This window comes from Hemicordylus capensis, chromosome 2 (genome assembly GCF_027244095.1).
Source record: "Hemicordylus capensis ecotype Gifberg chromosome 2, rHemCap1.1.pri, whole genome shotgun sequence".
Taxonomy (NCBI): Eukaryota; Metazoa; Chordata; class Lepidosauria; order Squamata; family Cordylidae; genus Hemicordylus; species Hemicordylus capensis.
In genome coordinates, this window is record NC_069658.1 from 243,880,944 (window position 1) to 243,904,402 (window position 23,459).

At 48.6% G+C, this 23,459-nt stretch overlaps 1 protein-coding gene across 5 annotated transcripts; it reads left to right on the forward strand.

The window, feature by feature from the left end:
* LOC128347425 (uncharacterized) lies at positions 1-23,459 on the forward strand. 5 transcript variants are annotated; one of them, XM_053302041.1, is made up of 6 exons: positions 1-81; positions 8,751-8,867; positions 10,253-10,332; positions 10,845-10,971; positions 14,939-15,156; positions 18,287-23,459. In XM_053302041.1, the coding sequence occupies exons 2-6, from the start codon at positions 8,834-8,836 to the stop codon at positions 20,969-20,971; spliced, it is 3,144 nt and encodes a 1,047-aa protein (XP_053158016.1). In that variant the 5' UTR covers positions 1-81; positions 8,751-8,833; the 3' UTR covers positions 20,972-23,459. The 5 variants fall into 5 exon arrangements, with proteins under 5 accessions (XP_053158016.1, XP_053158018.1, XP_053158017.1 ...); XM_053302040.1 differs by having other exon boundaries at positions 74-135; XM_053302043.1 differs by lacking the exons at positions 8,751-8,867; positions 10,253-10,332; positions 10,845-10,971 and having other exon boundaries at positions 18-81; positions 14,939-16,885.

Sequence of the window (23,459 nt, forward strand, 5' to 3'; positions counted from 1 at the left end):
GGTGGAATCGCTTCCTGTTTCTCCCTTTGCCTTTGTAACCTGAGCCATGTGGGAGTAGTGGCTCGTTTTCGGGGCGATCTGGTGAGTCCTGCATGAATTGGGGAGAGGTGAAGGGGAGTCCCAGGGCTGCAGCTGGTAAGAGATGCGAGGCTGGCAAGTGAGGAGGGGCTGGGGAGAAAGAAAAGCAAGAGCCTCGGGGGTTTCCCTCTCGTTTTCCGCCTTTTTTCTGGTTGTCTGTATTGCTGTACTCCAAGAAGCTTGAGCAGAACTTTGAGCCTCTTCAAAGTGGATTTAACCATCATCAGCGGACCAGGAGGCAGAAACTTCCTCCTCCACCGCCTCGTGCATTTCAGTCCTCTGGAAATGTTCTGGTTGGAAACAACCTAACGGGGGTTTTCTGCTGCTTGGGCGAACTAAGTGCCCCAGAAGGCAACCCGGAGGAGCCTCCCGTCCAGGGGCAGCTTTTCCCTCGATCAGTCTGGGCGGGAAAGGGGGGAGCAGCCAGCTGGGGGGGGGGAGGAGACTCGCGGCCCTCCCTCTTGCACGGGAAGGGGCTGCTCTCTCCTTCTTCCCCACCTGCGCCTTATGCAAAGAGCTCCCCCGACCCTGTTTTTCAACATGGCTGGAGCTGCGTGAAAAGCCCCGAATAAGGAGGAGCTGGATTTGATACCTCTCTTTGGGCGGGGTCCGCTATTGTCTTTCCCACCAAAAGCGATTTGGTGAGACCCAGGAGGAGGAGGAGGCCACAGGGGAGCGTTGGTGAGAACTGCCCGGTGGGGAGTGGGTCGGAAGGAGGCCAGGTAGTGGCTGAAGCATAGAGGCGGGAAAGGGAGGCAGGTAAGGCAGCTGCAGGTGGGGAGGGCAAAGCAGAGAAGTAAGAGTTTGGGGTATGTTGGAGTGGGGAATCTAGACTTTACAGTTTCTGAAAACCAGTTTTTTTGGGGGAAACATAAATATATGCAATACTTCTTTCTATACTCAGTCCTCAGTGGGAGGATTGTGCCTGCCCAATTTGGAGAGGAGAGCTTGTAGCAAGCATGACTTGTCCCCATAGCTAAGCAGGGTCTGCCCTGATTGCATATGAATGGAAGACTAGAAGTGTGAGCACTGCGGAGAGATTCCCCTCAAGGGGATGGAGCCGCCCGCTCCCTGGCATTTCCAAGATAGGGCTGAGAGAGATTCCTGCCTGCAACCTTGGAGAAGCCACTGCCAGACTGTGAAGAAAACATTACTGAGCTAGATAGACCAATGGTCTGACTCAGTATATGGCAGCTTCCTATGTACCTGTAGGTCATGGGGAAGTATGCCTTTATTTTGCACAAATAATGTCACAAACTCTTCAAAATCTAGAATATAATAGACTATGCCTTACAAAGCATTTCATGGGGCATTGTAAGAGAATATTTTTTTGAGGTGTATTTGCCTCCAAATGTTCTGATTATTGTGCCTGGGGCTGGACCTGTGGATCTCCCACCCCCACTGTTTTCCCAGGGTTTTTTCTGACCCCACCCTTCCTTTCTCCCCCCACCCTTCCTTTCTCCCCATAAGAAGCTGCTTTGTGCTGCTTACCCAGCCCAAAGTTCTTCTCAGCACTCAGATCCAGGACTTTCTGCCCTTTCCCATATCAGCAAAACCAAGAGCGCTCTTCTCTTTGGGATCATTCAAACCACTTTCAAGTGTGTGTTCTAAGTTTGCAACCATTACTATTGCCTGGCAACTTTCTAGCTTTGTTAGCCAGATTTTCTACCTTTGTTATGCCCCATTAATACCAGTAGGGAGCTCTGCTACCTGAGTACTCCTTAGACATGTAAATATCACTATGATGGATTTCACTCCATTTCAGGAAGCAATGTTTTGGTGTTGGGATGGTCTTCTATACAGAGAGATTTGAGTCTGCTGATGTAATAAAATATTATTTATTAAGTCAGTAATTTGATGTATATAAGCAGGATGGTTCAAGAAAAGAAATAATAAACATAAATAATAATAAAGGTGTAAAATAGGGATTTGCACAAAACTGGGTAATCAGTTCTAATTAGAACCACCCTAGAACTGGTTCTAAAAGATTCTCCATAGGGAATAATTGGTCTCGAACTGGCCCATTATTCCCTATGAGTAGCAGCTGGGGTGCCAAGTGGGGTGTGTGGTAGTCCTCTATGGGTGCCAACTACCACCCAAGCCCCAAAGCAATTGGCCAAAGTGGCGATTTTTAATGATTTTTAAAGTATTTTTTATTATTTGTCCCATAGGGAGTAAAGGGGATTGTATTCTTTAATGTCACAGATTCTACATAATTTTTTATTATTTATTTATTTTACATTTTATATCCCGCTCTTCCTCCAAGGAGCCCAGAGTGGTGTACTTAGGTTTCTCCTCACAACAACCCTGTGAAGTAGGTTAGGCTGAGAGAAGTGACTGGCCCAGAGTTACCCAGCAAGTATCATGGCTGAATGGGGACTTGAACTTGGGTCTCTCCGGTCCTAGTCCAGCACTCTAACCACTACACCACCCCCTATGTGGAATCTATGAACAGAGACACCACCAACCTGGCTACAAACCGCAAGATCAGAAGACACAATCCAAACTAACAAGAAGTAACCACAGAAGACTGAAAGCCTGTTGGAGTAAGTAAAAAACCAAACAAGCAGACACCACAGACACATTGCAGACCACAAACCTGCTAATACCACCAAATAACACAAACTACCCCAAAAAATTTAGAAACAGGTGTTTCAGAAAAAGCAAGCCAAGCATTTTAAAAGCAGCACTTAAAAATAAGAAAGCAATTCTTTAAAACGAGGTTTTAGACGTTTTAAGATTGGACTGGACTGGGAAGTCCAGGACTGGGAAGACCCAAGTTCAAATCCCTATTCAGCTATGAAACTCTGGGTGACTATCCAGTCACTTATCTCTCAGCCCAACCTACTTCACAAGGTTGTTGTGAAGATAAACATAACTATGTACACCACTCTGGGCTCCTTGGAGAAAGAATGGGATATAAATGTAAAAGATAGATAGATAGGAAGCAATTAATTAAGCACACTGCATTATAGCCAGCCAGGAAATAAATCTCTATATATAATTCTCCTGGGTGTGCCTTTAGAATGTGCGTCCTAGCGCCCAGCTGATTGGCTGGGCGGCGAAGGTGCCTGATAGGCTGAGGCGGTGGGAGCTCACAGGCGGCAGGAGGCCATTGAGCTGCTGCTGGAGGAAATGACGGCGGCCCTAGCCACAGTGAGGCGGTGGCCTGCGCGCTCTCCGGGGTTAGGAGGCGGCGGCAGCAGGAGGCAGGAGAAACTGCAAGCGTGGGGGGGGGGAGAGAAAAGTGGGCCAGGTGGGTGTCAGAGACGCCTGCCGGAAGACACGGAGAAGGGCCTGGGGTGGGGTGGGGTGGGGAGAAGAGTCAAACCAGGTGCGCAGATGCTATGCATCCGGTCAGCTAGTACTTAAATATTGTTTAAAAACATAAAAGTGTCCTCCTCCTGCCCCCGAACAGGCAATGTGTTTTCAAATAGGAAGCAATTAATGAAGAACACTACATTATAGCCAGCAAGGGAATAAAATACTTAAATATTATTTAAAAATTTAAAAACATAAATGGCCCCCACAAAGCAGGCAATGTGCTTTCAAATAGGAAGCAATTCATTAAGCACACTACTTTACAGTCAGCCAGGAAAAGAAATAAAATACTAAAATACTGTAAAAATAGTTGAGCAAAGGGTAAGCAGGAGTCAGTCAAACTTATCTGTGGAGACCACCACAAGCAAGAGAAGCTTGCCTTACCAATTTCCAAAGAAGCAGCCTCAGCAGTAGTATTGGCTCTTCAGTCAGCAGAGAGACCAGCAGCAGAAAAAGATTCCAAGCCACAAGTTGGTTTTAACATTTACTTTGAATAACCTTCCTGGAGATCACCCCCCCCCCTTGTCCCTCCCCCTTCCCGGGCCAATAAGGTTACAGGTGTCCCTGAGTGACAGACTGCCAAAGCCACTCAAACAGCTAGACACATCTGGCCAATAGTGCCAAGTGACACAAGTGTCACAAAATAGATGATGATCTTTCTTATACTTAAAATGGAGTTTTGAGCCTCCCGAGCCAGTTAGAACTGGCTGTAATAGAGCCAGGCTTGGTCCGGTTCAACCTAGAACAGGTTCTCTTTGGAGTTCAGGCTCAACCTAGAGCCATTGGACCGAGACACTGTGTGTGTGTGTGTGTGTGTGTGTGTGTGTGTGTGTGTGTGTGTGTGTTTCGATCTAGAACCAGTTCTAGATGGAACTGGTTCGCACACCCCTAGTATAAAGGGTTTGTCTAATTAGGCTGGGCTAAGTGACCACTCACTCAGCTCTTGTGAAGTATCTTGACTAGAACCAACCTCCCTTGTGACTTCTCTTTTTCTTTGTCTGGCTTCCTGCTCTCCTCCCTCCTGCTGCTCTTTCTCTCTTCATCTCTTCTTCATCCAGAGCTCTCTGTCTGACACCTCAGCCAACACCTTCGCCAAGCCTGCTCAGATCCTATACTTTGTCAAAATTGCTCCTGTAAACATATTAAGGGGGAACCAGGAAAGTCAACGGACTCTCCACTGGTTACCCTGGAACTGCCTCAGTACTGGTGATCATCTCTTATTGCAATCAAACATCAACGTTATTGTATCCTATATAATAAGATCCTTGGTGTCTGTGTCCATGTCTCTGACGATGGTTGGTGTCTGTGTCTGTGTCTGACGGGTATTCTGGGCATGTGTGGTGCGTGTGTGCAGAACACGGAAAGGGAAACGGAGCGGGTGGAGGCCGCCATGTTGGGTGTCTTGCAGGCGGCGGGCCAGGCCGCGAGGCGGCGGCGTGCCAGGCCGTGAGGCGGCGGCGGCCGGGCCCGGCCAACCAAGGTGGCCCGGCCGCAGATGTGAGGCGGGGGCAAGGCGGCGGCGTGCCAGGCCGTGAGGCAGTGGTGGCCGGGCCCGGCCAACCAAGGCGGCCCGGCCGCAGATGTGAGGCGGGGGCGGCCCGGCCCGGGAGCGTGGCGGCGGAGGCGAGGGGAAGGCTGGGCCCGGGCCCACTAGCGGGCAGGAGGACTGGCCCCACTGGCGGCGGCAGCAGCGGCAGCAGGGGGGACTGGCGGCGGTGGCGGGGAGACTGAGTGCGCTGGCGGCGGCAGCCGCGGCGGGGAGAGTGAGCCCGCTGGTGGGGGCGGGGGCAGCCTGGCAGCGTGGCGAAGGAGGCGGAGGCGGGGGGATGGCTGGCTCCGGGCCCACTAGCGGCCAACACAACTCTCCCAGCGCCGGTCTGGAGGAGGCGATTGAGGAGGAGGCGGCGTCGGGAAAAGCCAAACCGAATGCTGGGCCCCGGGCGGATCCGGGTCATCTGGCCCCCTCTCAGCCTCTCGCCTCTCAGCCGCCGCCGGCAGCTCACACCCAGCAGGAGCGTTCGTGCAGCAGAGCTTTCGTCCTGGACAAGTGAGTGAAGTTACCTGGTGGGTGGGTGGAATGCACGACTCTTCTGGGCAGGGGGGAGGGGGAAGGGCAGGTGGGAGGGGGGAGGGCAAGATGGGGAGGGGGAGGGCAAGAGGGAGTGGGGCAGGGGGAGGGGGAAGGGAAGAGCAAGAGGGAGTGGGGAGGGCAGGAGGGACTGGGGCAGGAGGCTGACAGGGAGGGGAGGGTGAGGGGGGTGGGAGCGGGAGGGAGGGCAAGAGAGTGGGGTGGGAGGGAGGGGAAGAGAGGCAAGAGTGTGGGGCAGAAGGGAGGGAGGGAGAGTGGGGCAGGAGAGAGAAGGGAACAGCCAGCCCCAAAGAACGAGCCCGTTAATATAACGGGCTAAAGAGGAGTGGGGAGGGGGGATGGGCAAGAGAGAGTGGGGCAGGGGGAGGGGCAAGAGAGGGAGGGGAGGGGCAAGTAGGAGTGGGGGAGGGGAAAGGGTAAGAGGGAGCTGGTCAGGGGGGAGGTGGAAGGGCAAGAGGGAGTGGGTCAGGGGGGAGGGGGAAAATCAAGAGAGGAAGGGGGAGGGGGAAGGGCAAGAGGGAGTGGGGGAGGGGAGGGGGAAGGGCAAGAGGGAGGGGGGCAGGGGGAAGGGAAGGGCAAGAGGGAGGGGGGAGGGGGAAGGGAAGGGCAAGAGGGAGTGGGGCGGGGGGAGGGCAGGAGGGACCAGGGCAGGAGGCTGACAGGGAGGGGAGTGTGAGAGAGAGGGGTGGGAGGGGGAGGGAGGGCAAGAGAGTGGGGTGGGAGGGAGGGGAAGAGGCAAGAGTGTGGGGCAGAAGGGAGGGAGGGAGAGTGGGGAAGGAGAGAGAAGGGAACAGCCAGCCCCAAAGAGCGAGCCCATTAATATAATGGCCTTAAGAGGAGAGGGGGAGGGGCCAGAGAGAGTGGGGGAGGGGGAGGGGCAACAGGGAGTGGGGCAGGGGGGAGGGGCAAGAGGTGGAGGTGGAAGGGCAAGAGGGAGTGGGGCAGGGGGGAGGTGGAAGGGCAAGAGGGAGTGGGGCAGGGAGGAGGGGGAAGGGCAAGAGAGTGGGGTGGGAGGGAGGGGAAGAGAGGCAAGAGTGTGGGGCAGAAAGGAGGGAGGGAGAGTGGGGCAGTACTCTCAGAAAAGGGCCCCCACTCTCGGCCAGAGGAAGCTGTGGGCCCGGCCAGGTGGAGGAGGACGCGGTGCGGCCGAGGCGGTGGCGGGGCCGAGGCCAGAGGAGGCGGAGTTAGCTGGCTCCAAAGGTCTACTAGTGCCCGTTAATTTAACGGGCTTAAAGTTACTAGTAAACTAATACAAAACTAAGATAGGTTGGATTCCCACATAACACTGAACCTACTTGCAAAGTTGGTAACCGACTTCACTGTGGCGATTTGAACCCCCGCCAAGGCAGGAGCCTGAAGGTCACTTGGAGTCACCACCCAAGGTGCATAATCCAAACTGCTTGCCCTGAGCAGCGTGTTACGTCTGCAGCTCTGGCTTGTTTCTGGCAGGCCAACCCCATCGGGACCAATGGCTATGATGCGGTGCAAGGCAGGCTGAGAGAGCACCCAGGGCCTTGCTTGGAGGCGCAGCCAAGGGACATCCGGCTCAACTTGGCTACTTCCAACAAACCAAGATCTGTGATCGTCTGCAGTGCCAACTTCAGGCTGCTCCCAGAGAGCTTAAGGCTCCCAGATTGGAGCTGGGGTGTGGGAGGTGGACAAGGACGTGGGAGGTGCTCAGAGTTCCCTTCTTGCCTTTGCCTGGGATGTTGGGGTGTGTTATTTAAGACCATGCCCTGCCCTGGTTGTATGTGGGTGGCTGCATCCACACAGAGGAATCCTGCCTTCCATCCCCCAGAATCAGCCTCAGTCTGCAGGTGACTCTTGGAAGCAGTGCTGGAGATTTGAATGGCCTGATCTGGTGAACAACATTTGCGAGGGAAAGAAATCTCCAGGAATAGCTTTGGTCAGAGTTGGCAACCCTGCTTGCCACAAGGTGCTTTAAAGAGGAGAAAGTTCTTCCCGATAAAACATCATTTGGGGAAATGGGCCACTCAAGGGTGGGTCCATCAGATCTGCACTGGTCCATGGTCACCGCCCATTCTGAGGGGCATCTAGCAGGAGGGTGACCAAAGTACCCATGGGAATAATTTCCACTTACCCTCAATGAAGAAAGGCGCCAGTCTTTCTCGATTTATCTCTCACACTTTATTTCAGTCTCTCTCACATCTTCCTGACATTTCTGTGTCCTTTGCAGGAATTAGGTTGGCAATGCATTCTCAGCTATTTGTTCTTTGTGTTGGAGTGGAAAAAACATCGATATGAACAGGTTTTGTTGGGGGAAGAAGACTTGGGGCAGGCTCTCTTCCTCTCTTCCTGCCACATCCCCCTGGGCCTGGAGGACTCTCCCTTTGCTATGGCTTTAGTCAAAGCTACCCACTAGGAAGGCTGTGAAAGCCACTCATGAAGGTGTGACTCTTGCTAACTGAGCCTTTGAAAGTGTCAGCTCTCAAATATTGAGCAGTGGGTGGTCAACTGGGCCTCTTCATCCCAGCATAGTATCTTTTCCCATGGCTGTTGCTGGTGTTCTTCACTATGTCTTTTCTCCCTGCTCTTCTTCGTCCCTGGAAAGAACCCTTAAGTGATCCGTGAGGAAGGAAGTGTTTCCTCCCCGCCCCAAGTCTCTGTTGAGCTTTCAGGAGGTGGGTGTGCATTTCACGGAGGAGGAGTGGGCTCTGCCAGATCTGGACCAAAGAGCCCTGCACAGGGAGGTCATGGAGGACGTGGCCTCTCTGGGTAAGGCTCCCTCTTTTTCCCTTAAAAGAGAGCATAAAAGTGTGGATCATCTCTCTCTCTCACTTTTTATCTACCTGACACTTTTGTGTCCTTTGCAGGAATTAGGTTCTGTTGGGGTGGAAAAAACCTCAATATGAACAGGGTTTGTTGAGGGAGGAAGACCTGAGGCAGGCAGTTTTCCTCTCTTCCTGGAACATCCCCCTAGGCCTGAAGGAATCTTCCTTTGCTTTGGCTTTGGTCAAAGCTACCCACTAGGAAGGCTGTGAAGGCCACTGATGCAGGTGTGACTCTTGCTAACTGAGCCTTTAAAGTGTCAGCTCTCAAATATTGAGCAGGGTGAGGTCAACTGGGCCTCTTCATCCCAGCATAGTATCTTTTCCCATGGCTGTTGCTGATGTTCTTCACTATGTCTTTTCTCCCTGCCATTCCCATGCCACATTTCCTTAACTACCTGTTTGGATTATGCTTAGAATGGAAAAAGCCTTTAAGTGATCTGTGAGGAAGCAAATGGTTTCTTCTTTTTCAGGCTCTTTTGAAGTGGGTGTGCATTTCACAGGCAGGAAGTGGGCTCTGCTGGATCCGGACCAAAGAGCGCTGCACAGCAAAGTCATGGAGGAGATCTTTGCCGTGCTGCCCTCTCTGGGTAAGGCTCCCTCTTTTTCCCTTAAAAGAGACAGTAAACGTTGCTCATTCAGTACCTGAGAGGATGGTGCATATAATGCCAGACCTGTTAGTTTGATCCACGTAGGCAACATAACACATGGTGGCTTGATCCACAGGACAAATTCGAGAAAGATGCTTTGGGGGAGCATCAGATGATGCAATTCTAGAGAAAATATGTCTCCCCCCTCTGCATTGGAGTGGAAACAAGAGTGCCAACACTTGAAATTGTGTTTGTTGTGCTTCTGTTTAGTCCTGATGAGCACCCATATGAGGGAATAATTCAATTTCCCAGATGAGCAAAGAGGAAGAAAGGAATGAATGGGGAAAGTAGCTTCCTGCTCAGTGTTCCCTGTTACAGGAAATCCCAGATGTTGTTGACTACAACTCCCAGGATCCTTAGCTGCAATGGCCTTTGGCTGGGAATGCTGGGAGTTGTCAACAACATCTGGGATTCCCTGTTACAGAGGACACTGTTCCTGCTCCTTCCTCTTCCTCTGCAAAGTGGCTTCTGAGCTTCTCCTCCCTGACCCCCCACAAGTGGGATCAGGTCCCCTGCTCTGGGATCTAGGGAGTCCTAAATGTATTTAGGCTGCAGTGGAGGAGAAAAGCCATTCCCCAGGAAAGTGTGGGTGGGAAAAGGAAGGAACAAAAGAAAGATTAATCCCCTGGGGGGTCATCTCTAACTCGGTTTACACACACTCACTCACTCACTCACTGAAGGACTTGGCCTAAGTGGATCTGTACGTTCCCCCCAAGTTGTAGCTTTTGCCTGTCTTTCTGGCAAGGGGAAGAACTGGGGACCAGCTGGAAACATTTGGAAAAATTGATTAGGTTTGGAAAATTAGCATTGGAAAAATAATCATCCTGGAGGAGGAGAAATGCAATTAATTCCCCCTCGGACCTTTGCCTGTCTGAATCCTCTGCTAATCTTTTACCCAATTTGTGTCTGGCGTCCTCTGTGCTGCTTCAGGTGCAGGCACCAATGGAAGCAACCACTCATTTTCCTCAGGCAGAGAAGGCTGCATTAGATGCCAGCCGGACCCAGTGTTGAGGGGACCTTGCAGGAAGGCAACTGAAGGACCCTCATCCTGCTTTTATGCTCTCCTGAGTTTGGATTAAGAACATAAGAACAGCCCTGCTGGATCAGGCCCAAGGCCCATCTAGTCCAGCATCCTGTTTTGCACATTGGCCCACCAGATGCTGCAGGAAGCCACAGGCAGGAGCTGAGGGCGTGCCCTCTCTCCTGCCATTACTCCCCTGCAACTGGTACTCAGAGACATCCTGCCTTTGAGGCTGGAGGTGGCCTATAGCCCACCTCCAGCCTCTGTACATTTCATATTCCTACATCTTCCCATTATTTTGCAGCTGCTGGAATTCTGTTGGCAATACATTCTCAGCCACCTCTTTCTGGTGGAGTGGAAGAAGCATCTGCAAATCCGGATCAGGTAGGGGAGGGATCATCATTGGGGTTGGAGGGTGCGTGACAGATCGGCGATCTCTCTCCCTCCACATCCGCGTGGGACTGAAAGAATCTCTCTTTCCTTTTGGCTCTGGTCAAAGCTGCTTGCTAAGAATGCTGTCAAGGCCTCACATGAACTCCTGAATCTTGTTACCTTGGCAAGTAAGCACCTTTGAAAGTGCTGGCCCTGCAACATATAGCAGGGGGAACACAAGGGTTCAGTCTTCATCCTAGCGCAGCATCTTTTCCAGTAGCTGTTGATGGTGTCTTCCTGTCTTTTAAAAAAAGAATTGGAGCCCCTTTAGGAAAGGGGGGCATTTCCCCCGATTTCTTTTGCCTTCTAAACCCCTATGAATGATATACAAATATACTTAGCAATTCTGGAGGGGAGCACCCCCTGACCTTCTCACACCACATCCCCTTACCAGCCCATTTGAATTGTGCTTGAAAGGGAAAGATGTAACCCACGAGGGAGAAAATGTTTTCTTCTTGATTCAGGCTCTGGTGACCTTTGGGGAGGTGGCTGTGCATTTCACGGAGGAGGAGTGGGCTCTGCTGGATCCGGACCAAGTAGCCCTGCACAGGGCAGTCATGGAGGAGAATTTTTGGAATGTTGCCACTCTGGGTAAGAGACCTTATCTTTGCAGTACAGTTGTTAGCGTTGAATTAGAAGCAGGAAGATCCTGCTTCCAATAATCCTTCAGCGATGAAGTGCATTGGGTGGCTTTGGACCACTAATCCTTCAGCATATCTCATAGGGTTGTTGTGAACATAAAAGGGCAGGTGCATAATGGAGGAAGGGTGGGATATAAAAACAAGAAATAAAACTGAACCCCAAAGCGGCTCTGCCCTGAACATACACAGTTGCTCCCAAACTGAGACCCTTTCCATGGAAAGCAGGTGCTCAGCAATACAGCAGCAGCCCCTCCTCTAAGAAGTCTGGAGGGAGGGAGACATCAGCCACTATAAACGTGTTCGGAGAGAGGGAGATCGACCATTTGTGCAGAGACCGTTCTAGGAGAAGGTTCCCCCTCTCCACAGTGTGAACAGGACTATCACTTGAGCAGCAGATGGCAAGCTAAGTCTCGTGAGATGCCTCTTGTCAGAGGCAACTCCCTATGTGGTGCCAGCAGGAACAACCAAGGTAGTGAACCCATTCTGGTCCCCCCCACTTCCCCTTCACCATCCAGACAGCAGTCCATACTTGCGCAGAATGTCTGATCTAGACCTTCCCCTGCCACACATGTATGGCCAGATATAACTAGGAGCCTACCCATGGAAGCCAAGGAATCCAGAGTTGCACTGGACAAGGAGGTCTTGAAGTTTATGTTGGAATCTCCTAGGATAACAAGGCTGGCAGACTCTTAACAGCACCCCTGACAGCCTAGTGAGGGAGAGAGCACATGGTCTCTCCGCCCATACTGTCATTCATCGCTATTGTCCTGTCACCAAGAAAACCCCAGATGTGACCTTCTTGCTTCCCACTGGCTCAGAGCTGGCTGGGAATGCACAGGGTGCATGCGCCCTGATGCAGACACAGGGCACATGCGCGATGTGCCTTCCCAGCTGGTTCCATGCCAGTGGGAAGCAGAAAGGCCCAGTTAGATCCATTTTGCTTTCCACCAGCCCTGGAGCTTGGCGAAGTGGGTGGTAAGGCAGGCAGCAGGACGGCATGGTGGGTGGGTTGCGGGAAGGCCTGGCAAGTGGAAACAACAGTGGCCGGCTAGTGGATCAGCAAGAACAAGTGATTGAGCAGCCAGCCAGCAGAGGGAGAGGCGAGGGGATTTTCAAAGGCTGGGCAGCTCATGTTCTTAGAAGTGTCTGTCCAAGTATAGCTCTGCCCCTGGGCACCAGGGTTTTCCTTCTAAGCCAATCCTGGAAATGCGGGGTGTTGCCCCATGAGGTATCTAGTAAACAAAATTAAATCCTTACACTGTGCCACTTTGCACTCTGTGTATGCTTATGAGATATACACTGGAAGTGGCTCTTCTGTTCTTTGTACGTGAGTTACATATTCTGACATTAGAGTGAAGGAAGACGGGCAATGAACTTCATAAAGAAAGGGGATTTTTATTTGTCGAAATCAGGGTTTCTTTCAGGAAACCTTGGGCCCCCAGATGTTGTTGGACTACAACTCCCATCATCTCCAGACATGGCCTTTGTGGCTGAGGATGATGGGAGTTGTAGTCCAACAACATCTGGGGGCCCAAGGTTAAGAAACCCTGGTCTAAATAGAAACATAACCAAAATGAGCTGGCAAGTGTGTGTGTTTATCTGTGTATACTCTACAGGCTAGCAATCTAACTATTTTAACAACATGGGGAAAGCAGGGAGGAGAGGCAGAGAGAGAGGAATGGGGGAGAGGGGGGTTAGGGAGGGGTAGACAGAGGAAGATACTGGCTGGAATGCCTGGGGAGGGGGAGGCGCAAAGGCTTGTCATACTGACGAGGCTTGGAGCGGCTTGAGGAAAAATAAACAGATGCTGAGGTCCAGTATGGGGAGAGAGTGAGATGGGCATGTCCTCAACTCCAGTATGGGGAGAGATTGAGATGGGCATGCCCTCAACTCCTGCCTGTGGCATCTGGTGGGCCACTGTGCAAAACAGGATGCTGGACTAGATGGGCCTTGGGCCTGATCCAGACGGGCTTTTCTTATGAGATGTCATGGCCACAGTTGTGTAGGCAGGTAGGTCTCGGATAGGATCTGGAATGCAGGCTGCAGACAATAGCTTTGGCCTGGTTCCCCGCTTTGTTGCAGCTTTACCAGCAGGGTTGCTGGCAAACTTAGCAAGCAGGTCTGGGTGAATCCCCAGAACAAACTAAAGATGGCCTCTCATGGCTGGTCTTATACAGTAAAAAAAAAATCCTTGGTCAGCACTTCATCAGTAGCAAACATGTCCATCATAAATGTCCTGAACACAGCAAATGTCCAAACGCTCGAGGATGGTAGATCCTGAATGTTTCAGTTTAGCAAGTGGTTATCACAAGTGTTGGCCTTGTTTACAGAACAAATGTTCGTCAGATGCAAAACATATTAGCTCAGAGGTGCAGTCTCTGTTCTTTCTTATTCCAGGTTGCAGGCATCTCAGTAATTTCAGTAAGAGAAGGAAAGGTGTGAAGAGGGGAAGGGGAAATTGGGGGACTTCTGCATGATAAGATCTAAACATACAAACAGAGCCTTCTCTGTAGTTGCCCCAGAGCTGTGGAACCCACTACCTGCTGAGATTAGAGCTGCTCCATCCATGTTGACTGATCTGGGATTGCTGGGGTTGCGGCTTCCTTTGTGAGCAATGACAGGTTTTATGGAGTTTTCCTCTGGGTGGTTATTCCTGTAAGTGTGGTCTGTTCCTACATCTCTGGGACACCCATCTCTGCTTAGTCTGGGAATTTCCAACAACCCCAGGCTTTAGCTGCCTAGTCCCATCTCAGGTTCTCGTGATGCTCCCCGTATGGTTCAGGAGAGCCATGCTACGGGGGTACTTTGGCTGATGTCTGCCCCAGTTGTTCTCTGTTGCTTCATATCAGTCTTGGCATACCCGAGATAGCCTCTCTGTTGGTCAGGTTCCTTGGTCTTTGACAGGCTTGGTCATCTGTCATGCCAGATGACCAAGTCAAAGGGAAAGGCAGCACCCTGATTTCTTCAGTTTTGGCCAGCATACACACACACACACACACACACACACACACACACACACACACACACCACGCTTGAATATATTCCTCTCATTGGGGTATCTGTTTTGCTATTGAGCCTTTTGATGAAGGACAGTGTACTAACTCTGTGGTTAGTTGAGAAAAACAACCAAAAAGCTGCTTCAGGTCACACAGCTGCAGAAACGTGGTTGGTGAGGCCATTGATGGGTATAAAACTAAGGCCTGAGACATTCACGCAGAGGCCTGAATCCAGTCCAGGCCCAGGCATTCTCTCAGCACCAGGACTCTGCCTGCTGCATCCGCCTCTCTCTGTCACACACACAAGAGCCAGTGTGGTGTAGTGGTTAGAATGCTGGACTAGGACCGGGGAGACCTAAGTTCAAATCCCTATTCAGCCATGATACTAGCTGGGTGACTCTGGGCCAGTCACTTCTCTCTCAGCCTAACCTACTTCACAGGGTTGTTGTGAGGAGAAACTCAAGTATGTAGTACACCACTCTGGGCTCCTTGGAGGAAGAGCAGGATATAAATGTAAAAAAATAATAATAATTGTTGTTCTATTAAGAGAGCACATAACTGGGGGTGGTTCTTTGATCTCAGGATCCTGTTCTGTCCCCAGCTCTGAGCAAGGAGAAGAAAGCTGGTCTTGTCATAGCAAGCATGATGTCCCCTTAGCTAAGCAGGTTCCACCCTGGTTGTATTTGAATGGGAGACCACAGATATTCCCCTCAGAGGATGGAGCCACTCTGGGAAGAGCAGACGGTTTCAAGTTCCCTCCCTGGCTTCTCCAAGATTGGGATGAGAGAGTTTCCTTCCTGAAACCTTGGAGAAGCCGCTGCCAGTCTGTGTAGACAATACGGAGCTAGATAGACCAATGGTCTGACTCAGTTTATAGCAGCTTCCTATGTTCCTATGAGCCGTCTTCTCTCTTCATTCCAGCAGGTGACAGGTGGGAGAGGGAGAAGGAGGGAAAAGCTTTCGGAAGATTGTTGGGAGGTGCCAGATATGAAAACAGAGAACAAAAGAGAATGAAAACTGAAGCAAAAGAGAAGAGGAGGAATGGACCTTCTGCTTCTCAGCATGGTGACCTCCATGAAATCACAATGGAGCGGGGGAAGGAGGAAATAGCAGAGAGAAGTCTGTGCCCTGTGTATGAGGTCAGTTTCAATTTTGAACCAAGCCTTCAACCTCAGTGGAAAATGCACATAGAGGAGAAACCCTATAAATGGGTGGAATGTGGGAACAGCTTTGGCGACAGCAAAACTTACTTTAAGTTTAAAAACAAACAAACACACTGAGGAGAAACCATCAAAATGCTTGGAGTGTGGAAGGAGCTTCAGTATGAATACATGCCTCAGTAGACATCGTAGAATCCACAGTGGGGAGAAACCATATGAATGCTTCAGATGTGGGAAGAAGTTCAATCGATCAGATGTCCTTCTTAGACATTGAAATAATCCACACTGGAGGCAAACCATTTAAATGCTTGGAGTGTGGAATGAGCTTCAGCCTCAAGGAATATCTTACTAAACATCAAAGAACCCACACTAGGGAGAAGTCTTATACATGCTTGGAGTGTGGAATGAGCTTCCGTTGGAGCTCATACTTCGCTCCACATCAAAGGATTCACACTAGAGAAAAACCATGTAACAGCTTATAGTGTTGAAAGAGCTTCTGTCACAGGAAGTCACTTATGTCACCTCAAATAGTCCCATCATCAGACTGGTGTTCCAAAGTACATTTCAAGCCTCACTTTATAGTAAAGCTTTCATTTATGTGGGGAGCAACCCAGAGGTGTATCTAGGGTAGAGCAGCCATGGCACGTGCCCTGGGCACCATGCCAGTGCCACTGCTTCCTCGGTGCTGTAGCCACTACAGCCGGGTCTCTGGGTGGTTTACAATAGAATAAAAACAAAGTAAAACATTCGTTAAGACAAAAATGGGGGTGGGGGGGACACACACATTACAACAACTTAAAAATTTTAAAATAATATTTTAAAACAGCATTGAAACCATTAAAACAACATTAATTAAAAGCCTGGGTGAAGAGATGTGTTTTTAAATTCTTTTTAAAAGCTGTCAGAGATGGGGAGGCTCTTATTTCACTAGGGAGTGCATTCTAAAGCCTCGGGGCAGCAGTGGAGAAGTAGCGAACTTAGTTGCGAACGCTCCACTGAGCTCCCATTGGCCAGAGGCGGAAGGAGCACCGGCCCTCCTGATTGGCTAATAATGCACGAGGCATGCTGCTGGTTTGATTTTTCCCGGCACGGGTGTGCATGCTCTCCAAATTTCAGCGATGGCAAAGCATCGAAATTACGGACCAGTGACCAGGACTAACTGAACCCCCCTCCGCCTCACCTTTGCTGGCGGGCACCAGAGGCAGAGCACACTTTTCCTGAAAGGCTGAATCATTAGGGGTCCCCCCCCCTGCAGTTTTACTATAAGTACAGGACAAGTGGGTTCTTTCTGATTTTTACATTTAAACAAACAAACTTTTGTTGTTGTTGCAAGCAATTGAATAACTGATCTGTTTCCCACATTCGTGTGAGGCAGACAAAAAAAATATTCTGAGCGTTCATCCCTTTATCACTTGCAGTTCTTCTATGGAAGCTTTTCCTTCCTTTTTCCTTCAGCAGTGAAATTAGCTTAGGAAAGCAACGTTTGAGCTGTGAAAAATTCTCCATGTGGCAGGACATTTACCAGAATACATTCCCTGAACTATCAGTTCTTAGAAATGAAATGAGGAAGGCTTCCTCCTTGCTGGCTTTAACAAGATATGTTACAAAAAGAATCCATCATATGGCAAGTTCTGGTGTAGGAGTAACTCGTTCACAATGATGCTTCCCTTGGTTCTTTCATTTTTTCATGGTGCTTCTACCCTAGTGGGTAAGTCCCAACTGGATCTTTGCTATGAATGATGATACTAGTACATTTTCATTTTGGTTTATTTTGCCTGTTTGGGAACGCCAAACTTTCACTTTAGTCATTTACATTGTACTTTTAGATGTTGCCAAGAGGGGATCAAGAGATGTTTCCGCTTAAACAATTCAACAGGGCTTTTCAGTTTCTTGGTGTTTGGGCCTCCCAAATGGTGTTTAGCTATCAATTTTAATATGCATATTTTCACCTGAATTAATAAGTGCAAACTGGAAATAGCCAGGAATTGTTGTTGGAAGTGCATAACACCTTAAATGCCTATCTGTGTTGTGCAGTATTACAATGCACACCCGCTAATTTAATTATACTGGTCTTATTATGTAATAGCATGAAGTTTAGTTAGGACCTATATGAAATGTTGGGCAGCAAAGGATAAAACAACAGTTTTATCTGTCCTTGTGATTCTCATCCTTCTCTAGCTTTCAAGTTAAGGAGAGTTAATTTCTTGCAGGATTGGGTCCTGCTTATATATCACTACATCCTTTGGATTTCCAGAACATTCACAACCAAACAAATGTTCAAACATTGCTCAAAGAATAGCATGCCAAAAATCAATGTGCACAGTTCTGTGCATGCCACAGTCTTCATATAACCAGCTTAATCATGGCATCAACAGCTGCCACTTTGGCTCATGAAGGCTCTACTATGTCAGAGATGTTTTGGAGAATTCACCTTATGCTAACGTCAAGGGGTTAGATCAGTGATTCTCAAACTTGGGTCCTCAGGTGTTATTGGACTTCAACTCCCATAATCCCCAACCAAAGGCCACTGAGGCTGGGGATTATGGGAGTTGAAGTCCAATAACACCTGAGGACCCAAGTTTGAGAATCCCTGGGTTAGATCATAACCTGTATGTGTGGGACAGAGCTTGTGGAAGGGATTGTCCTGTCCTTTCCTCTCCACAGCAGCTTCCTATGCTCCCAAAGCACTCTTCTGAGGGTGAAGAGACTCTCATGAAGCTGGTGGGGGTAGAGTGTGGTGGGTTGTAGCGAAACTGCAACCCCGCCTTGGGGTTGTCTTTTTAACGAAAGGCGGTATATAAATGCAAAAATAAAAATAAATAAATAAATAAATAAATATAACTGAACATCTGGAAACTGAATGTCCACAACTGCAAACTGAATTCAGTGCTATGTACAAATGTATACCTTTCTGTTTTACGCTATATTACACTGGGTTTGAGTGTTGGACTAGGACTGGGGAGAGCTGAGTTCTAATCTTCCCTCTCAGCCCACCCTACCCTACAGGGTTGTGGTAAGGATAAACATAACCATGGAGACTGCTCTTGGCTCCTTGGAAGAATAGCGGGATATTGACGTAACAATAAACAAATGCCCTTATATTAATTAGAATACCATGATGCAACATTCCCTCAAGAAGAAGAAGGAAAGTGGAGCTGCAGGACGGAAGAGACGAAAGTTGGAGGCGGAGAACGCCAAGAAGTCGAGTGAGTTCTTCATGCCCGTCTCTGAAACGTGCAGAACAAGAAGTTCGACACGTTCCATGGAGTCGCCTGTACCTGCTACAATTTTGTTAGAAACCGAAGGTGGATCAAGTACAAATGCGTCACAAACTGAGGAGGAGGAGGAGGTCAAGTTAGTTAAAATCGAGTATGACGCGATTAAGAGTGAGGCTGCCACAGAGAACGTAGACATGACAGGAAGGGAAGGTGGTGGTGATGTTGAGTTTATTGATGAGATTTTATCTGTCAAGATTGAACCTGACGACACTGAACCTAGTGAACTGGATGGTGTCAAAGAGCTTCAGACTGTCATACCAGAAGTGATTGAACAACATGACATTGGACTTCTGAAGTTCAACAAGTATACTGGAGAAGCAATTCTGACTGACGCATTGAGAACAGAAATAATAAAGCTGGGTTCTAAGTATTTCCAGAACAGTGAGGGGCCTTTCCTACCAACAAATAACCGCTCAATGAACAAAACTTGGTTCAAGAGGAAATTGGGAAATGGTCATGGTGAGGAAATGACTCGCACATGGCTGGTCTATTCCCCTTCTAAAAGGTCTGCATTTTGTATCTGTTGTCTTCTCTATTCCCAGTCAGACCATCAATCCTCATTGGAGCAGGAAAGTGGATTCAACCACTGGAAAGCACCTGAAAGGCTTAATTCTCATGAAAATGCCAGGAATCATCGGGAGTGCTTCACAAAGTGGAAAGAAATGGAAAGAAATTTAGTTGGAAACGGAGGAGTTATTGACACCGTACATGAGTCACAGATTGTGAAGGAAAAGCAGAAGTGGCGGGATATCTTGACGAGAATCCTTCACTGCATACAATTCCTTGCGACTCAGAACCTGGCTTTGCGAGGACACAAGGAGTCACTTCAGCTAGAAGACGATGACTCTAGTGTAGGACATTTCCTTGGCTTACTGAAACTACTGGCCGTCTTTGACCCTGTCATGAAAGAACACCTCGCTCATGTGGAAAGTCATCCTGGATCCACGTCTTATCTTTCACCGGTTGTCCAGAATAAATTCATTCACTTGATGGCATCCACTGTTCGCCAGAGTCTACTAAGAAGCATTCGTAAAGCCAAGTACTATGGTCTCATGTTAGACTCTACTCCTGATCAGGCACACTGTGAGCAGATGTCAGAAGTAGTGAGATACGTGGAAGTTGATTTTGAGAGGAAAACAGTCCGTGTTAAAGAGTCGTTCCTTGGTTTTATCCAGGTAAGCCAGAAGGATGCTGAGAGCTTGGTTGAAGACATCTTGAAACAGTTAGAGAAGGACAAAATGGAGCTACAAGATTGTCGGTCACAGTGCTATGACAACGCTGCTGTGATGGCTGGACATAGTAGTGGTGTTTATCAAAGTTTAAGTGAGAAAAACAACCTGGCAGTGTTTGTGAATTGCGACAATCACTCACTCAACTTGGTGGGTGTACATGCAGCCAAACAGGATACAATGATGGTCATATTTTTTGGAACCATTGAAGCTCTCTACATGTTTTTCTCTCGCTCAACACAGCGCTGGGAAAAACTCAAAAACGCTGTTCCTGTGGTTAAGTCGGAGTCTGAAACCAGGTGGAGTGCAAGGACCGACGCAGTGAAGCCCGTCATCGTGTACCTTGAGGAGATACTTCAAGTTCTTCAGGACATGATAGACAATGAAAACGAGACCAGTGAAACAAGAAGTGATGCAAGGTTGCTGTACAACAGCATGTTGAGTTATGATTTTCTGACTTTGTTAGGATTCTGGAACAAAGTACTCATTCGCATTGACCGTATTCAGAAGAGGCTGCAGGATCCTAGCATGAACTTCCACAATACTGCCCTGTATTTGAAAGTCCTTCGAGATCATTTTGATGATGAAAGAGAAGTGTTGGTCAGTGAATCACTCGAAGAAGGGCTTGGTCTCTATCAAGAATGGAATATTGCAGTTGAAGGACGTCAGAGACGAAAGAAACGAATGGCTGGTGAGAACTCAAGAGATGCTGGGTTAACAGCTAAGGAGGAAATGGAAAGAGTCATGAAGGGAACACTCGACCGTTTTCACAGAGAAATGGATGAAAGGCTCGCTCGTTTGCACGACACTGATGCCAGGTTTGGGTTCCTTCTTGATATCGAGGGTCTTTGTTATGGTGCCGACAGGAATGACCTAAAGAAGAAGTGCGAAAATTTTGGCGAATTGTACAGCTCTGATGTTGATGGACAACAGCTATATGAAGAAATTTTGGCTTGCAGAATGTTGCTATCAAGGCTGACTAACATGAAAATATCAAGACCTGAAGAGCTTCTCGAATTTATTGTTCAGTATGGAGATGAGAGCATCTTCCCCAATCTTCGCATTGCTATGCAGATAATGCTAACCATCGCAGTTTCCATCACCAGCTGTGAGAGACCATTCAGCAAGTTAAAACGAATACTTTCGTATTTGAAACCCACCATGGGTCAAGACAGACTCTGTGACCTTGCTCTGCTGAGTGTAGAAAGAGAAGAAACTGAAAAAACTGACTTTGACCATATCATAGACCAATTTGCATCAGTGAAAGGAAGGAAGGTGCAGTTATAATTTTCATGTAGTGCTATAATTTGTTAATTAAAAGATTAATGACCTTGACTTGTATTTTTGAGCTGATATTAGGTAAAGTTAACTGAAAGATGGGTGTCAGATATTTGGACAGGGGCGCAATTTCAGTGCTTGCCCTAGGCACTATTTTCCATAGATACACCTCTGTTGGCGTGTGGAAAGAGCTTTGGCCAGAGGCACTCCCTTACTCCTCACCAGAGAACCCTCTCCGGTGATTAATACTGTAACGGAATTCCCTTTAGAAAAGAGCCACTTTTATCTGCTTTGGCTAAAGCAAGAATAACATTCAAACTTTAAAAATGTGTCCTATTTATCTCAGCATGAGCTTCTGTTGTATGTGTTTGACAAAAGAGGGGTATCTGAGTGGTAATGCTTTCCTCTCCATGTCCAGCTCAGTGGTGAAGCACTATCCAGCTTCCTTCTCTTTTAAAAATGGTTTAGAGTATCAGCATTATCCGGTGATCATGCATTCTGTAAAATTTTACTTTGATGGTGTTTGCCAGGCCTCTTTCCATAACATACCACACATCTAATTCCTTTTGCTTTAAAATAATCTGGACTCCAGAAGGCTAGTTCTTCTCTCTCCATTACAGTGTAGTAGGGTCGTACGTCATGTTGGTGCTTCTTTTAGACATAAGAAATTATGTCTAAACTAGTGTTTTTAAGCCCGTTTAAATAACGGGCTCTAGTGGGGGGGGTGGGGTGCTAGTTTTCTCCTCCTCCCTTCTCCCTCATGGCCGCCTGGCTCCATACGTCCGCTTCTGCGGCAGGGCCGGTCCCGCCGCTGCCACCTCCGCCCTCCCTGGTCCCTGTTTCTCCTCCTCCCTCATGGCCGCCAGGCTCCATACGGCTGCTTCAGCGGCAAGGCCGGTCCCGCCACTGCCGCCTCCGCCCTCCCCGGTCCCCGTTTCCCCTTCTCCCTCCTCCCTCATGGCCGCCAGGCTCCATACGGCCGCTTCAGCGGCAGGGCCGGTCCCGCCGCTGCCGCCTCCGCCCTCCCCGGTCCCCGCTTCTCCTCCTTTCGCACCGAGAGCCAACATGGCCGCCGTGTCTCTGCGGCCGTATCTTCCTCGGACGTTCTGGGCATGCGCTCTGCGCATGCCCAGAACGGCCGAGAAAGACGGGCACAGAGACGCGGGATCACACCTAAGCCTTTTATTATAGAGGATGGCAGTATTTTCCACAGGCACTGTCTGGTCCTCTGGCCGGGTCTAGGAAATGTTTCAGCCTTTGGGGTTTGAGTTTAAACTAATATTTGGACTATGTGTAGAGGAATGGTGCAGAGGAATCCTCTGATGATTCAGACGAAATGCGCCCTGATTCTCCGGGAGAAGTAGAAAGACCTCTGCATTCACACAACAGATGCTAGGCTGGGTGGCCCATACCAACATTAAGAACAAGATCTTGGGGATAGTGTTTCCAGAACTGCCCTGGAATCCTGGTTAGACATTGCAACTATGCTTTTGTCTGAGATGGGGGAATAATAATAATAATAATAATTATTATTATTATTATTATTATTATTATTATTAATAATTCGATTTCTATCCTGCCCTTCCAAAAATGGCTCAGGGCGGTTTACACAGAGAAATAATAAATACATAAATAAGATGGCTCCCTGTCCCCAAAAGGCTCACCGTCTAAAAAGTGATATAAGATAGACACCAGCAACAGTCACTGGAGATACTATGCCGGGGGTGGATAAGGCCAGGTACTCTCCCCCTGCTAAATAAAGAGAATAGCTACGTTAAAATGTGCCTCTTTGCCAAGTTAGCAGGGGCTAGCTTGTCTTAAGGGAGCAGTTCTGTCCCAATATCAATTTGAGCACGGTTTTGGTCTTGGAAAGGATGAGGAGATATAGATGCAGTTTTAAAATTTATTAAGGAGAAAATGGGGTATAGGAAGACAAAATAATAGTTAGCCAAGGCAATTGAATCTTAACTATTAGGTAACAATTTAGCTTAAAATCACCTGAGAAAAATCAGGTGATTCCCTTTCTCTCCTCCCCCCTCATTATCTCATTGTCTCTCCGTCAGTAACTGAACAGAATGTTATCTGCTCTAAATCCCCTGCTAACTGGGCAAAGAGGCACCTTTTACCGTGGTGATTCTCTTTATTTAGCAGGGGGAGAGTACTGGCCCTATCCACCCCCAGCACAGTACCTCCAGTGACTGTTGCTGGTGTGTGTCTTACGTTTCTTTTTAGAATGTGAGCCCTTTGGGGACAGGGAGCCATCTTATTTGTTTGTTATTTCTCTGTGTAAACCACCCTGAGCCATTTTTGGAAGGGCAGTATAGAAATAGAATTAATAATAATAAAAATTATAATATAATATAAATAATGTAACAGCTGGGGAACAGAAGAGGTCTTATCTGTGCTTATTTGTTTAACTGATAATGGTGTATATGCTGAAAATGTTTTACATATACCAACTTTATTTTTGCACAATAAAAAATATTGTCTTTTGGAA